Source organism: Lygodium microphyllum, chromosome 22, assembly GCF_053477565.2.
Source record: "Lygodium microphyllum isolate KBCC chromosome 22, Lygodium_microphyllum_v1.1.10, whole genome shotgun sequence".
In the NCBI taxonomy this organism is placed as follows: Eukaryota; Viridiplantae; Streptophyta; class Polypodiopsida; order Schizaeales; family Lygodiaceae; genus Lygodium; species Lygodium microphyllum.
Window position 1 is genome coordinate 110,397,162 of NC_141156.1, and position 15,710 is coordinate 110,412,871.

Consider the following 15,710-nt stretch of genomic DNA (forward strand, 5'->3'; position numbering starts at 1 on the left):
TATTGAAACTTTGAGCTTACGAGCACAATTTCTCATGTCATGATACACTTGATAGATATTGGCACCATCGGCAATTGTGGTGGGTGCAAGCAGGTGCATCAAGATATCAAAGACAAGCTCATTGCTAAGAATTCATCAACAACAAAGGGTTCAAAGAAGGTAAGGTGCAGCCAACACACTCAAGATGCACTTCATGATGCGCTTGTGGGGGAGATGGGTGATTCTTCCACACAATATAGCCAGCCTACAGGGGGCAGAAAGAGGGCCTGTGTCATGCAGGAGGTTGATGAGGATGATGATGCACATGTGCTGAGACAGAGTACTTTGCCTTCACGTGTGTCATCTCTTTCGTGGGTGAAAGAGGGACAAAAAGTGGTTGAGATGGAGATTGCTTGCACTCTTGTGGAGTGCAACATCTCCTTCAATGTACTGAGGATTGATCGATGGAAGAGAATGGTGAGGGCCATAGTAGAGGTTGGCCACACAGACTCTTGTTCCGGGGTGGAGTATAACAAAATGCGTACCACGATGCTTGAAGAGCAGAAAGCCTTGATAGACAAGGCATTGGTACTTGTCAAGGCAGGATGGCAGTCTTTTGGGTGCACCATCATATCTGATGGTTGGAGTGATATGTAGACGACACATTATCAATATTTTGGTGTCTTCATGTCTTGGTACATATTTCTTGTGGGCTGTGGATGCAGGAAAGGCAGGAGAATCCATCAGTGTTGAGTTTATTTATCACCACATCAAACATGCAATTTTGGATCTTGGGCCAGAGAATGTGGTCCAAGTGGTGATAGACAATGCTTCAAATTGCAAGCGTATGGGTGAATTGGTCGAGGCAGAGTTTCCTTGCATTGCTTGGACTCCTTGTGCTGCACATTGCTTGGACCTGTTGATGGAGGATATTGGAAAGTTGCCATGGGTGCAACCTCATGTTGCAGATGCCACGAAGATTACTACATTTTTTTGAAAAAAACATTAGGCTTTGGCCATCTTCAGGAGCCATAGTGCACTTGATATGGTGCGACCCTCGAAGACCAGGTTTTCTTATATGTTCCTGGTCTTGCAGAGGCTTTTTAGATTGCGGGACCCAATACTACAGATTGGGATGGACCCGAAATGGAGATTTATGCACCATGCGGAGACAGAGGCCACTAGATACATTCAACAGAAAGTGCTTGATGAGGCCTTTTGGACAGAGGTACAGAGCTTGACAGTGGCATTGTAGCCTATCCATGTCCTCCTCCGAGTCACAGATATAGAGGGCTCTACTCTTGGACTGGTCTATCATTTCATGGAGATGAAGCGCCATATTGCCGCTTGTACGACATTGACGGAGTCTCGATGAGTGTAAACTTGGATATTGTTCTTGGCTGATTATATTAATATTAAATAATATGCACATTGCAACAATATGTTTAAAGCTATATTATATAATGACTGTTGGAATGTTGGCTTGTCAATTTGTAGCCGGGGTGACATCTTGGCTATTATAGAGTGGCGATGGACATTTATGAGACGTCCCATTCATGGGATGGCTGCATTGCTTCATCCCTTCTACAAGAAGCGAGAGTTGTTTAGTGAGAGCACTCTGCTCACGCAGAAAGACCAATACATCAACATAATGTACAACGAGGATGAGCAACTTGAGGTTGATGGAGAGATGGCGAGTTTTATGAACAATCTAGGACCATCCTTTGCTAGAGCGGTGGTTTTGAGAGAGGAGGCGACCAAATTCTCTCTCATGTGGTGGCAGAGCTATGAAAGACAAGGTCTTCCAAAGCTGACTCATCTTGCTCTCCGAATCCTCTCGTAGATACTCTTGACTCTTTCACAATTGTATCCATCTTGAAAGTTTAATTCATTAAGGGTTTTGACTCCAAAATCGTATCGTGATTCGTGATCGTAGGATTGTTTTGCTGGTGCTTGTGAGCGCAATTGAAGCACCTACTCCTTGGTTCACACGAAGATCTGCAATCGACTTAGTACTGCTTAGTTGGAGCGATTAGTGTATTGCCGAGCTAACATGAAGCTCGTGCGAGATTATCATGCTTTGGGGACACCCAAGCAGGTATATTTAACTGTCTGATGTCGTATGTCTTTTGACACATTTCAATATAATTAAGTCATTTCTTGTGGTTCTGACTTGTTGGATTTTGCTTTTCTATAGGCAGATCCGACTCGTGTGAAGATGGTGCCAGCCTCTAGTGAGGACGATGTGGAGCAGCATGTCAGAGACGAGCAAGTAGATATTATATGACTCCTTCATAGAGAGCTGGAGAGCATCGATTGCTTTGTCATGAGGTCACACCCACGGGCTTTGGCGATACCTTTGTGTGAGGAGATTGCAGATTCAAAGAGTGCTAGACAGAGGAGCATTCGTTGGGGGAAGCTGGCTGTTCGTACACAGCGGACTTGAGTGAATGAGGCTGCCACTCTCATTCATACTCAGAGAGAGCCAAGAGATCATGATGTAGCACATGGTCATGATACATCTTTCACATCATCACATGTATCTGTGATGGCAGAGCCTGAGTATGACGATGAGGGCAATGTCCTGACAGATGGGGACTTGCTCTCTTCTGGTGCATCGTCTCATCATCATCTGATGATGAGTTTTGACTCTTAGATCACGTTTCATTGTGGAGTCTAGACTGTGGACTAGCCCTTATGTGCCTTTTGAGGACATTTCTATGACGTAGTATTGCAGCTTGCTATGTAGTATGTGCATTGTATTCAGTTTGTTTTGATGCATTTGCAGCCTTTTAACATGGATGAGAGTCGAGACTTTTGTTGTGTAAACAGTGATTCATAAGTTTATATAGAGCTAAGAGTGGTGATTGGTGATTGAAGATTGATCTCTGATTGAAAGCTGGTTTTGGTATCTGATGCTTGATTTTTGAAGTAACAAGTTTTACAACGTGCGGCAGGGGTTTTGTGATTACTAATCAAATGCGCATTAGCAAAGACCTTATTAGATTGTCTTGTAGGTCTCTCTCACAATTTAAAATGTATTTGGATCTTTTTATGTTTATTTGATATGAAATGTCATATAGATTGATATTTTTTACAATAGTACGTATTTTTACATACACAAAATTTTTATCTGTACGGAACAATGTACAAATATGTACTGTACATTACGTACAGTACATTGTCGGGGGGGCCCCGTTTGTCGAAAGGTCGAATCCATCGGGGATTAGAGGTAGAAGGAAGTAGAGATAGGATATGGAAGAGAATAAAGAATACACAAGAGGTAAACACAATAATGACAAAGCACAATGAATCAAATCAATATGTATTGACAGAACCTGGAATCCTTTGTCTGGCACTACTCAGAAGCACTCTCCAGGCATAAGATCTCCTGGAGCTCCTTCGTAGACCAAAAACGTAGATCAAAATAACAGCCCCTTCTCTGCTACTCGGAACCCAAATTTGATGGCCCCGTTGGCTTTGGAAGGAGGGTAAAACTCCAGGACACTCGATTAGGCAACTCCCAGATCACTTCTTCTTCTTCCAGTTCAAAGTGCAGTTTTCAGCCTGTCAACAGCGATCGTGACACGGGCGATTCCGCCCATATTTCTTTTTAATGAAAAATCCAATAACTGGCTTATGGTCAAAAAACCCACAGTCAAAGGTTCAACAGTTCAAGAACAAAGTTCACAAGCATACAAGCATACAAACATTTAAGAGGAAGGAGCATAAAGTTCAGTGAATGCAGTGGCCAAGCATAACTAACACACATGAACCCTCTTTTAAGGGAGCATCAAAGCAGATTTACCACCAGCCATGAACATTGAAAACGCAAGGCTGACTGAAATGATAATCAATTAGGGAACTGCATGGAAACCAAATGCAAAGTCAATGGGCTGTCAATTAGTTAGGTGACAGCAAGAAGAGATCAAATGAATTCAGCTGGAGATAAAGTCAATATGTGGAAACACAAAGTACCCAGGTGAGGATGCAGGGTTTGAAAAATAGGTCATCCAGCTATGTAAGAAGTCACCTAGCTCTCATGAAAAAGGCAGATAGTCACAGGCCCTTTAGCAGCAGGACCAAACTGTAGTAGCAGATCTGAGATAACAGTCACAGCAGCAAGAGAGATGCATCAGAACTAAGGACTTGGTTGTTTGAAACCTCTCAAATACTCAAATCCAAGCCCATAAAACCCATGTAATGTACAAAAACAACAGAACTGCACTACCCCAAACTTTCCTTTCTTTAGTTGCCAAATCTTGTTTTGGGACCAATTCCTCCTGAAGTTTTTCAACCTTTGGCTGTATCTGTTGTTTTTTTAGGAGCATCCCGAACATATCTACCTATGGGCTCACTAGACTTTGGGGGACATTGGAGTGGCCTTTGGCTAGGGTTTCTGTTTAGGTTGGTTGATTGATTACCCATCCATTGGCCCCTCCTCCCACTTACATTCTCGTATGGTGTCCCAGATGTATCTTCAGGTAGACATTCTTGTACTCTCTCATTTCACCCTATTGAGTGCATTGTTTGTTGGTGCTATTGCTTCTTTTTCCTGTCACCCTCTCCACATTAAGCTTGCTGTAGTGAGACCATACAGGTTTTGTAACTACTATTAATAGGGTCAGAGGTGTAATCACTTAGATAAATATTAACTTAAGCCATGGTCCAACCATCATCAATCATTCTATATTATGAACAATATTGCTCTGAAATCCTCATTCTCTAAATGTCTAGACTGATTGGTTAGTTGTAAGTGTGGATAAAAGTGCCCAAAAAAAGCAATGCACTTGAAATGTGCACTCTCTAAATGGCGAGGCTGATTGGTTAGTTAGAAATGTGGGTAAAAGTGCATAAGAGAAGCTGTCCATGAAATGTGCCCTAAACTATTGACTTGTTAAGTTGCAGTTGCTGTTTGCTGAAATAGGTAATAAAAAAACTGTGTACAATGATTCTCAAAACTTGTCCTTTCTGCATGGCTTTTACAATAGCTCGAAGCTATGCATAACTGAAATGACTGATCTGCTGTTCTATTTTGATACTGATTGGCTTTGCAGAGCTTCAAAAATCGGATGGTGCAACTTATCCCAATGGTGGTTCTGTAACCGGTGACATGCAGTATCAGTTTGCAAACTCTGCTTTGCCGGCACCAGCAGCATATGGAGATCCAAACATGATGAACCCTCCTGCGTATGCTGCTACTTATGGAGCTACTGCAAGTGTTGGTGCTCCTGCACCTGGTGTGGCACCACAACTAAATTCTTATGGGACTTCAGGGATTAACACTAATCCTTATGGAACAAATGAAGGCATGAATGGAGCTTCAGCAAATTATAACTACTGGAATCAAGAGAAAAGCTGGGAGGGAGCTGCACCTGCCTATAGACCACCTAGTAATCTGACACAAGGTTATATGCAAACGAGTCAACCACCCATGCAGGTTAGCCAAATGGCACCTTGGTCAGGTGGGTACTCTGCTGATGGAAGTTACATAAAAAGGGAGGGTGATACTGGGGTATCTGCCTATCCTCAAGAGCCACAGCAGCAGCTGCAGCAGCAACCTCAGCAGCAGCTGCACAACACTGCTGGTTATCCAAGGAGTAGTCAAGATTACCAGGATCCGAAACAGAGTATGAACTTACCCCATGCCCAGAGTGACGGTCAGAGCCCATACCAAGTTGGAGCAAGAAATGGTGATGGGACTTATTACAATAATACTTACAACTATCCAAACCAACCAGCAGATTACACCATGAGGTATAATATGGCAGAAGCTTGGGGTGGGAAAATGTGATTGCAGTTGGAACTCCCTTGTGGCTGCCGATCCTTCATTGTTGCAGTAGTTTTGATTTGTTTTGAAACGGTGGGAGGGGGCTTAGTTGAACTATCTTTCTTTTCCTATCTCCAGTTGTTTTTCTTTTTGGGGGGGAGGGTTTTGGGTGATGGGTGGGGCATCAACTATAGTTTTCCTCCCAGTTGGTTCCTTTCAAGGGTGCTCTGTACTCCATAGCTCTCTGCTGCTTGTGGAGACTGTTATAATGTATCTCCTCCATTCCTAGCTGCTCTCCTCTGAACTTTCTCTGCCGTTTTAATATTGGCCATGGTCTGGTTTATCTACACTTGCTGCTGCCGCTGAGGAGTCTGGCATGGGTTGCTGCATCTTGCTGGATCATTGCTGTGGAATGGCTCAGATCTATGGTTTCATTAGCTTCAAGTGCAGGGAAAGGCATATATATCAAAGGTGGTGGTGATGGTGTTCTGCTATACAGATCTCATGCTTTTGAGGTTATTCCGAGGGTGTTCTGCAGATACTAGGTGAGTTTGATCTCTCAGTGGAGCACAAAGCAGTTTCTGAAGTATACTTCTCTGGTGCTTCTTATTGCAAATGGGCAGCATTCAGCCATTGTTCTTGTAGCAGTGTTTTACTACTGCTATGGGGGTAGTTCTAGTTAAGCTGATTGTCATTAAGTGCAAAATAGTCATAAGATTGGTCTACTGGGAATCTTGTTTAAAAGTGGGCAAATACCTTCAAACCGGTAATGATAACTAGATGACATTTGTTGGTATTACTATGTTAATGTTATTGAATGCCTGAAAAATAGGGAGAATCTGTTTTAGGTCGATTGCTGAAGGCTGTTACAGTTTGAGCAGTTCTCCATGGACTCTTTTTACATGTCTACTTCTAGTATAAAATGCATGGACTCTACTCACGTGTGCTTCCAGGAAAAAATGCATAGCTCTGGTTCACTATTGGCATTTGTTCATTTATTCCTCTGTATTGTGCCTGTGTTGCTTGTTCATATAATGCTCATTACTTGCAACTCAAGTTAAGGCATACCACAGGAACTCCTTCGGACCTATTTTATCGCAGCAAGGTAAAGGACTGAATTGCACTAAATAGTTTACATTATGTAAGTATCTGCAATCCAGGAACAGTATTTTTCGTTTACTTGTCTGAGCTTTGCCTGCATTACTTGGGGTTCAAGTTGTATTTGATCTCTGCCTGTGGCTTGGTGTTGGTGGTTGCAAAAATGTATCCGTGGGATTCTCTGTGTTTTTGTAGCTACACGAGTTTGGCGTTTGGTGATTCTTCTTTGCAGAGGAGTAAATCATATGATGGATACTCTTCTATATAAAGTGCTAGTTGGTAATGTTAGCCAGTGGAGATGACGCATGAATTCATACCTGCTCTGTTATTGTATGCTAGTCTATTTTGTGAATGTGTGTTGTTCTTGATCTTGTTCGGTTTCAAATCAATGTTCATTTTCTACAAGTGTGTTTGAGAAGAAAAAGTCATTGACATCACCTGAAGGTAATAAATCCAAAGGAATCTAGAGCAATGCTTGGAAGACAGGCTACCTTTTCAACATAATCTTGTGATTTATAAACAGATTGATTGCCAATATGCCTTCTCAAGGTGAATCTGAAAGAATCTATGGCATTACTTAGATATAGAATGTCACATCTTGTGACTCTGGAACAGCAAAACAGACTACACAATCTTATTTATTTCAATGGCTGGTCTCTTTTTCCTTTATAAAGGAAATCTCAACCCAAGTGAATGTCCGTGACCAAATAAGAATAAGTAATATGCTCACTTAGTGAGGTTATTGGTATATGGATTGTTGAGCTAAAAGTGAATTGGTAGCGCCTTTCCTCTGATTATAGCACTAATCTTTCTGGGTCTCCAAGCAATTGGTGGTTTGGTTGCACATGTGCCAAGATTTTCTTCAATGGTAAGGTGGAAATTTAGCTGAAGCTCTAGTGGAGTCTAGAAGCTGAAGTTAATATTGTACTCCTGCACAAGACAGTTGATATGTTAGATATCGTACTCCTGCACAAACAATTGATATGTTACATGCGGCGGATATGCTATATGCAGTATATTTACATTCAGCCATCGGGTCCTTTTGTCCACTCGGTATAGGACATTATGGTTATACAACTATAATTTGACCTCCATTTCTATATGAAGATCCATCTTCCTAATAGTGACAGTTATGTTCTCATCTGGTGTGTAACAATACCTCTCATGTGCTGCCTAACAATACCTTTTTAATTTGTTGCTGCACATGCAAAGATATGAAATGTAGGACATGGCAATTGATTTGAGATAATCTTTTTCAAGTACTTGCCTTCAAAAGTTTAGGTTCTCTACATTCTGAAAGAAGTAATGGCTAACAGTCATATACATGTTATCTGTGTGCCCTTTGCTTTACTTAACAGACTGTGGACTCATGTAGTCCTTTTCCTCAAAGCACCAGGTCCTGGATGAAGTATGGGGGGAAAGTGGTGGGTAAATGTAAGCTTTGTACATAGGGGTTTACAGCGTCTTCAGTGATGGTATTTTTAGGGGCATCTTTTGGGAGACATTTGTGCTTTTGTAGTTTGTTTTATATAAAGATGCAGTGGGTGCACTGATCTTCTGCGTGTATGTTTAACCGCTGTTTTGAAAGATGGCATAGCATTATTATGCTCTTACGTACTTGTGAAGCATTGACTTGATATCCAATTGGGAATATGATAAATAAGTCTGGCAGACCTCTTGTAACTTAGTGTTTAGTAACAGCGATTGTCTTTCTTGCTTGTGCAGCTTATTCTATGTTATGATTTTTATTATCAGTTTAAGTTGGTTTATTCCTATCAAGCAATCCCATTGTACTCATTGAACTAGCAGCCCGGCAAGTTGCTTATCTATGGAGATTCGTGGTTGTTGCCTTGTTTCTTGATCTAATGTTGATGAAGAGTTGTACTTTAGACAATTTTTGGGCATATGGTTTTACCAATTGGCCAAGAGTAGTAATTGCATATGCAAGTGGATGCATTCTTGAAAATGTATTTCATAAACTCTCCCAATTGTGTTCAATGAGGTGGTCATTGCTATAATATAGTGTCTGTATAATTTATTTTATCTGTAAGTTGCGCATTGCAAGCTTCATATAGATTTCATTTGTATAGCTTGGATGGAGTGTATAGAGATGTAAAGAGAGCTAAGGGTATAGTCATTGCACAAAGTCACATGCTTGAATTGAAATTAATGATTGTCCAAGTGTGGTGTGAAAAATTGGTAGTAAAGGGTGAAGATGTTCAATGTGGAGTCTTGAAGGTGTCCAAGTTGCATATCAATCTCATGATTACCTATCAATCTAAAAGATAAACATGCATATGGCCAACTTAGGAGAGGGAGAGTTTTCTTATAGATTAGTTTGTGTAGAAAGGGTCCATCTAGATTAGACTAAAGTGCTGTTGTGTTTGTGAATTTCTAAGCTGAATGGTAGTCTCAATAGCTAATCTTTTTGCAAGATATTGCTAATATCTTATGCAACTCACACTAATTGCTCACTGCTCAATCAATATAGACCTTGTTTTGAGGGGTGGGTTGATCTTGTACTTCACTAACTTGTTTTTGATCGGAAAGTGTAATGGTCATAAACATGAAGGGCTTTCTAGAAGTTAAATAACCTCAAATTTTGAGTGGGGTATGGAGCATTTTAGGTAATTGTGGCATAGTGGTTTGGGTGTGGGTTGGGTTATGGGGGGTGTGAGTCCAAACCTTGCGAACTACGCCCCACAGGCATTAAAAAAAAAAATCTATTCGCTACAAAATTTGCATTTCATGTATCATAACATATGTGAATTGGGTTATGGGGGTGTTGAGTTCAAACCTTGCAAACCACGATCCAAAGGCACAATTAAAAAAAAATATATTTGCTATAAAATTTGCATTTTATGTATCATATCATATGTGAATATGAACACGTGAAAAGTAGATCATCCAAAAGTACTTGCACCGTATTGGTAATAGTGTTTTTCTAAGAGTATTAAGCTTGTGATGACCTTGTGTTTGTATATGCTTAGGTTTCACAAATTTTGTGCTCTTACTCATACTTTTGTAAGTGAGTTACTTTAGCATTTTTTCACATTATCTAACAAGAAAAATTCAAAAGTGTGTGCTAGGTGTTATTGACCTAAATCATGTTAGAACATCATATCTACATGCCATCAATCTTGGTGGCCTATTGAAAATTGAAGGTACAAATGGCCCTCGTTAGATGTGGGTTTGGAATGAACCTCATTTGATGATTGTAGGTCTGTGAAAGTAAAATAAAAAAAGGTTAAATTGGCCTATGAGACCAAAATCTCACATTTGAAAAGTTGGGGAGTTTTCTACATCCCATAATAGAAATCATCTAATGCTATGATTAACAAAATGGATAATAAATAGTGAACAATACCTAGTTGATGAATATAAAATGATGTTAAAGCAAGCTACAATGTGGAATTGCTTAGGAGGTATTCTTGTCCTAGTATCTCTATCATGGGTCTATCTAGCATAGAGAGGTTGAAGTAGTTAGGTAGTGTCCCTTGGTGATGGTGTAGTATCCTCTATTTGTCGATGATGCCCGCTTTAAGGGCATGGACGAATTGAGCGTGGACAATGAGCTCCACATCTTTATAGTTGTGTTTAGGATGGTTTCCCATGGTAGGGTCGTCGGTGCGCTCGATGAGGCCTTTGGAGTTGAGAGAGTTGTCAACGCTTTGTAGAACTTTGTGAGTTCGCATTGTTGTGTGGTTTCGTCTCTTTATCATTAGGTTCGTAAGAGGTGCTCTTTGTGGTGATGTAGCTCTAGTAAGAAGAGCTTGAGACATCTTTGAATTAGGGAAATCCATAATTGTGGATAGTGGCCCAAATCCCTCTTTGAATAAGTGATGGAAACACCCTTGGATCTCATAGTGCACATGGCATTTGCATAAGTAGTGCTTCTTTGTTTGTGGCTCGAGTTGATTGAGTTGGCAAATATTGTTCTTTGAGGCGAGGGAGGTTGCATTGTATCTACTTGTCTTGATCTAGAGCTGGTGTGAGGATGTATGGAGATGTCCAATGATGCATCGCACACCATGAGACGTGTACATCCATGTATCTTAGATAGACAATAAAGTCATCTTCATTTCAAGATCCTTAGGAGGTGTCACCCATGTCCTAGTTGTGTGTATTTGAATAATGTGCATCTTGATGATGCGGTTCACCTCTTCTCGGTTGAGCCCCAGGTGAGGGCAATCCAAGTTGTACTATAGTGGGAGGGAGGTGATCCATGTGTAATCCATGTAATTGTAACCATACCTTTGTTTGAGCATAACAACACTCAATATCCCCCCATAATGCTGTCTATCTAGATGACTCTTGTGCGGATCATCTTTGTCTCGGTAAGGTTTAGAGCCTATGCAAGAAAGTCATTGTTTGAAAGAGTCCCTCTCCACTATGGTGGTGCTTCCATCTTTGCTTTGACAATCTCATGTCAATATCTAGGGCTTGCTTTGAATCATTAGCGAAATCATCAATACTAGGGGTCTCTCCATTTGCTCCCACCCCTTACATATCTCCTCCTTGTGTGTAGTGGTTGATCATGTGTGGCTCTCCTCAAGTGGTGGAGGCTCAATCCCCATAAGAGACCACATATAGAAGTGATGGGGTGAGCAAAGTGGTGAAGAACTAGAGCTTCATCCAAGGCTTTTGAAAGTATATGCATGTGCAGTAGCTCTCCATTGATTCAAGGACCATATAGCCTTGTACCAATCTATCCTCTATTGCTCTCAAAGTGAATCTTGATCTTGAAGACGTAATGCCCAAGTAAGCATATATGTGGACCACCTCCACTATCTCCTCTCCATATGTGAAATGGGGTATTGATCATTGAATCCATTGGGAGGAAGTGTTAAACACCATAACCTTGGTTTTTCCCAAGGTCCACTATGAGGTCCTTATCTTGACAAAAGGCATGTAGTGCATTTAGGTGGCGTTTCAATCCCTTCAGTGTATTGGAGATTAGAACCATGTAATCGACAGAGTAATATGGATTAAAAAAAAAAAGGCTAGTTCCCTTCCCTGGAAGTCTGTCAAGGTAGTATAATATCTCATTTATATAAAGGGAGAATAGAGTAGATGAGAGTGGGCATCCCTATTTCACCCCAATGGTGCTGGTAATCTTCGATAGTCCTTTTGGTGCTTGTATTTGTCCTATAACAGATGCATGCAATGCTCATATCCCCCGTCGCATCTCCATTGGGACCTCTAGCTCTTGCAGTCTCTGCATGAGCCTAGCACGTGGTAGTGTATCAAAGGCCTTACGAAAATCCACAAAGCAATAGTATACTTGCTTCCCTTGTGCGCTACTCTCCTCGATGATGGCTCGGAGTGTGAGGATATGATCAAGAGTGGAGCAGCCCCTCGTAAACTCTCCTTGTCTACATGCTAAATGTTGGTTTTTTTCTTCCCATTTGCTTAGCTCATATTCTAGTATCTATCCATAAAGCTTGGCTAGCACGTGGCCAACCATGACTATCCTCCTATAGTTCATAGGAATCATGGGGTCTCCGGCTTTTAAGATTCGTACTATATTATTAGTTGACCAACTAGTAGGGAAGCCTTCATACATGGCCTTATTAAATAGGTAGGCTAGAAGGGGTGCTAGGATATCTCTGGCATGTGATAGGTGCTTTGCTACTACTCCATCGTGGTCATGGGCTTGGTCGTTATGGAGTTTATCAATGGCATTGGGTATCCTCATTGTGTTGAAGAAGGTAGATGATGATGGTTTATTCTCTAGTGGTTGGGGCAAAAAGGGATGCCCATGTACTTGGTATAATAAGGTAGCATATGCATGCCATGTGTTTGGAGAGGTGATGGGTATATGGGGTTGAGGCTCCTAGAATGCCTTCCATGCCTCCTTGGTATCTTTTCCCAAGAATAGCTAGTAAAACTTGTGCTCCAATTTGGGTAGAAATGCCCTTTTTTTCCATTGCATTAAGTGGTGATAGAAGATCGAGTAGGTTTGCTATGTCTGTAGGTCCCTCCTCATTTGCCTTGCTAGAGATGAAGCTAGGTTTCCTTGCTCTCTTCGTCATACCAACTATTTTGTGGAACATTCTTGCTTGGGGGGTGGTATGGGTGTGTGTGTGGGGAAAATACATGGAAGATGAGGTGTAGAGTGCTTGGGCAAGTTGTGCTGTAAAGTCCTTAGGGGTATATGTGGGGATCCATCTTCTGCACACTCCAATAGAGATGATCAAAGTAAGCATTCATTGTCAATTTGGTGAAGTCGTATTTGGGAAATCTTGGGTGGTTGCTCATTGGAGGGGTCACATCATGTTTGTAGGTGATGGTAAATTGTAGGTAGGCATGGTCGGTTGCCACAACTAGTGTATGAGAGGACACTATGAAGGAGTGTACATTAGGGACGAGGTCCCTAAGAGATAGTCCATTGTGCTTGATCCTAATCTTTGTATAGATCCTCTAGAGGGGGCTCCTCTTGTATGTCTAGATGCATGCTTATGTGGAAAGCATGTAAGAGCGTTCGATCTAGGCTATCTATCCAAGCCATTAACAATGGCTAATCCATGTGTGCCTCTTAGGGCTAGGAGGTGGTCACCATAATCTGTGCACTCAACCATGTCTTGTGGTGTTCGACAACGGAGCCCCATTTCCTATGGTGTTCTCTCTCTATACATGTGGTCCTCACTCCTTAGGGAACTTGTCTTTGTGCTATGTGAGCATTGAAGTCCCTTGCTAACATGACATCTCCAATGCTAGAATAATACATAATATCTTCATATAATGGTAGATATGGTGACTCCCCCCCTATGTGCATATCAAGAATGCGATGGAGCAAAGTAGCACACTGACATGTATATATCACAGGGGGCAATTTGTATGTATTTGAATCCACATGAAGTAAGCCTCTTCGTGTCTTTGCACGACTTGTACCATATGCTGTAGCTCCTCCCTATACAACACATCTACTCCTCTAGACCCTTTGGTCTGTCCTTGTGATCGAGATCTTGGGCGGTACAATCTCCCATCTATAGCCTCTCACCTCTAGCAAGTGCATGCATAGACTTTGACGTGTCTCTGTAAATAGAATGATGTCCATGTCAATAAAGGTCTTCTGGAATAGCCTTACTTCATCTTGGTTATTTCACTTGGTCATGCTTTGAGTTGTATTGGTGTAAACTCATTTGTGATCCACATTTTGGTCTCCTTGAAACTTTTTTAATTGCTTCAATATAATAACTTTATCTTCTAATTTTCTAAAATCCCAACGTTGCTTGATTTTTCCATTTCTTCGTGAAATGTTGAGGTCTTTCAAAATTTATCTTAATTTGGACTCTAGACTATATGACTCTATACATGTTTGACGCTCGTCATAATATACATGCTTGATGGTCTTCATAATATAGTTTCTCTTCTATTTCTTCATGCCACTCGTCAAAGGAGCCCTCCAAATTGCATATGGAATGCAACCTTTTTTGCAATGTAGCTTCATTAACTACTATAGTGCATGTTACACCTTGCTTATCAATATCCTTTCTTATTTTGATTTTGTTTTCAAACTCTTATACATTGATTATCTTCTTCTTGACTTCGCCTTCAATCTTATTATTTGTACTCACTTCCATGACAAGTTTTTCATTTAGCTCCACCAAGTATGTAAGAATTTTGGTAGGGGATTTCTTCAAGATTATATTCATGTCTTCCAAGTTACCAACTCATTGATGTAGATATCCCTTTCATGGTCTCAGCCATTGGATTGGCCTAGATGGTGATTACTAAGAAAGATTTTGGGTCATCTCCTTGTTAGGGCAAGTTCTCAAGGCTAATTCTCACCCATAGGTATTCCCTTGTGCCATAGTGGGAGGTGATAAGAAAGATTAGAAATAGCTTTTGCATGTAAACAAACCTTTATATAAGGGGAGGGGGTGTTGAAAATACAAAGATGGGCACTAAGAAAGAGACTAATTGGATTTTTGGGGGAAGATGGAGAAAGAAATTGGGGTAGCTGTGTGTGACAAGAGATAGTTTGAGAGGAGTATGTAATGAGAGGAAGATTGGTAGAAAAGAAAAGAAAAAAAAAGAAAGCTACAAATGTTCATACATAAATCAATAACCCTAAAATAGCTTAATTCTTAGGCTTTTAAACACTTCTATTATGGTTTTTTCATCTCAACAAATTGTCCATTTACCACGTTTTTTAGTTGCCTTTATGTTGGTAATCTCACTTGTTGGTTTTGGTTTGAGTCATGTTGGTGTGAGTTCGTATGTGAACCACATTTTGGTTTCCTTGAGACATTTTTATTAATGTGGTGCTTCAACTTTATCTTTTATGTCTTCAAACTTCAAAGTTGGTTGATGATTCACTTGCTTGGTGTTGTGCCATGGGTGCAAGAACTAAACCCTTGCTTTTCCAAGGATGGCCTTAGTTTTCTATCTAGCCTATATGACTCCAAACATTCTTGGTGGTCTTCATCATCTAGTTCCTTTTGTCTTTCTTCATGTTTCCCATTGAGAAGGCTTGTTAGGTGTGCATGGGATTCAATGTTCTTTTGCAATATAGGTTCATTGACTATTGAATAAATAGTTTGAGTCATACAATGTATATCTTAGACCTTGTATTGTACTCTTATCATTTTTGTGACTTCATTCTCACTCTCCCTATTAGTTGCACTCACATTTATAACTAGGTTTTCCTCTAGTTTAGCCAAGCATATGTGCACTCTAGTAAGTGGGTCCTCCAAAATCATTTTCTTTGCTTTCAAGTTGCAAACTTGTTTTGGCTTAGGTATTTCTTCCATGGGCTTGGGTCTTAGATTGGATTCCATGCTAGGACTATTGGGAAAGTATTTAGGTACATCTCTAGGTCAGGGCAAGAGCTAAGGTCTCTCTCCCTTAGTGCTAC

General features: G+C 40.8%; 1 protein-coding gene and 1 pseudogene across 1 annotated transcript in view; both read left to right on the forward strand.

Moving 5' to 3' along the window:
• Positions 1-8,296, forward strand: part of LOC148017507 (uncharacterized) — a 29,294-nt gene extending 20,998 nt beyond the window's left edge. The window contains exon 2 of the mRNA XM_087663525.1: positions 5,037-8,296. Within this exon, the coding sequence (XP_087519651.1) occupies positions 5,037-5,773 (737 nt within the window). The 3' untranslated portion in view covers positions 5,774-8,296. The remainder of the gene's footprint in view (positions 1-5,036) is intronic.
• On the forward strand, positions 190-2,919 carry LOC148017508 (uncharacterized; annotated as a pseudogene).
• Positions 8,297-15,710: the final 7,414 nt, after the last annotated feature.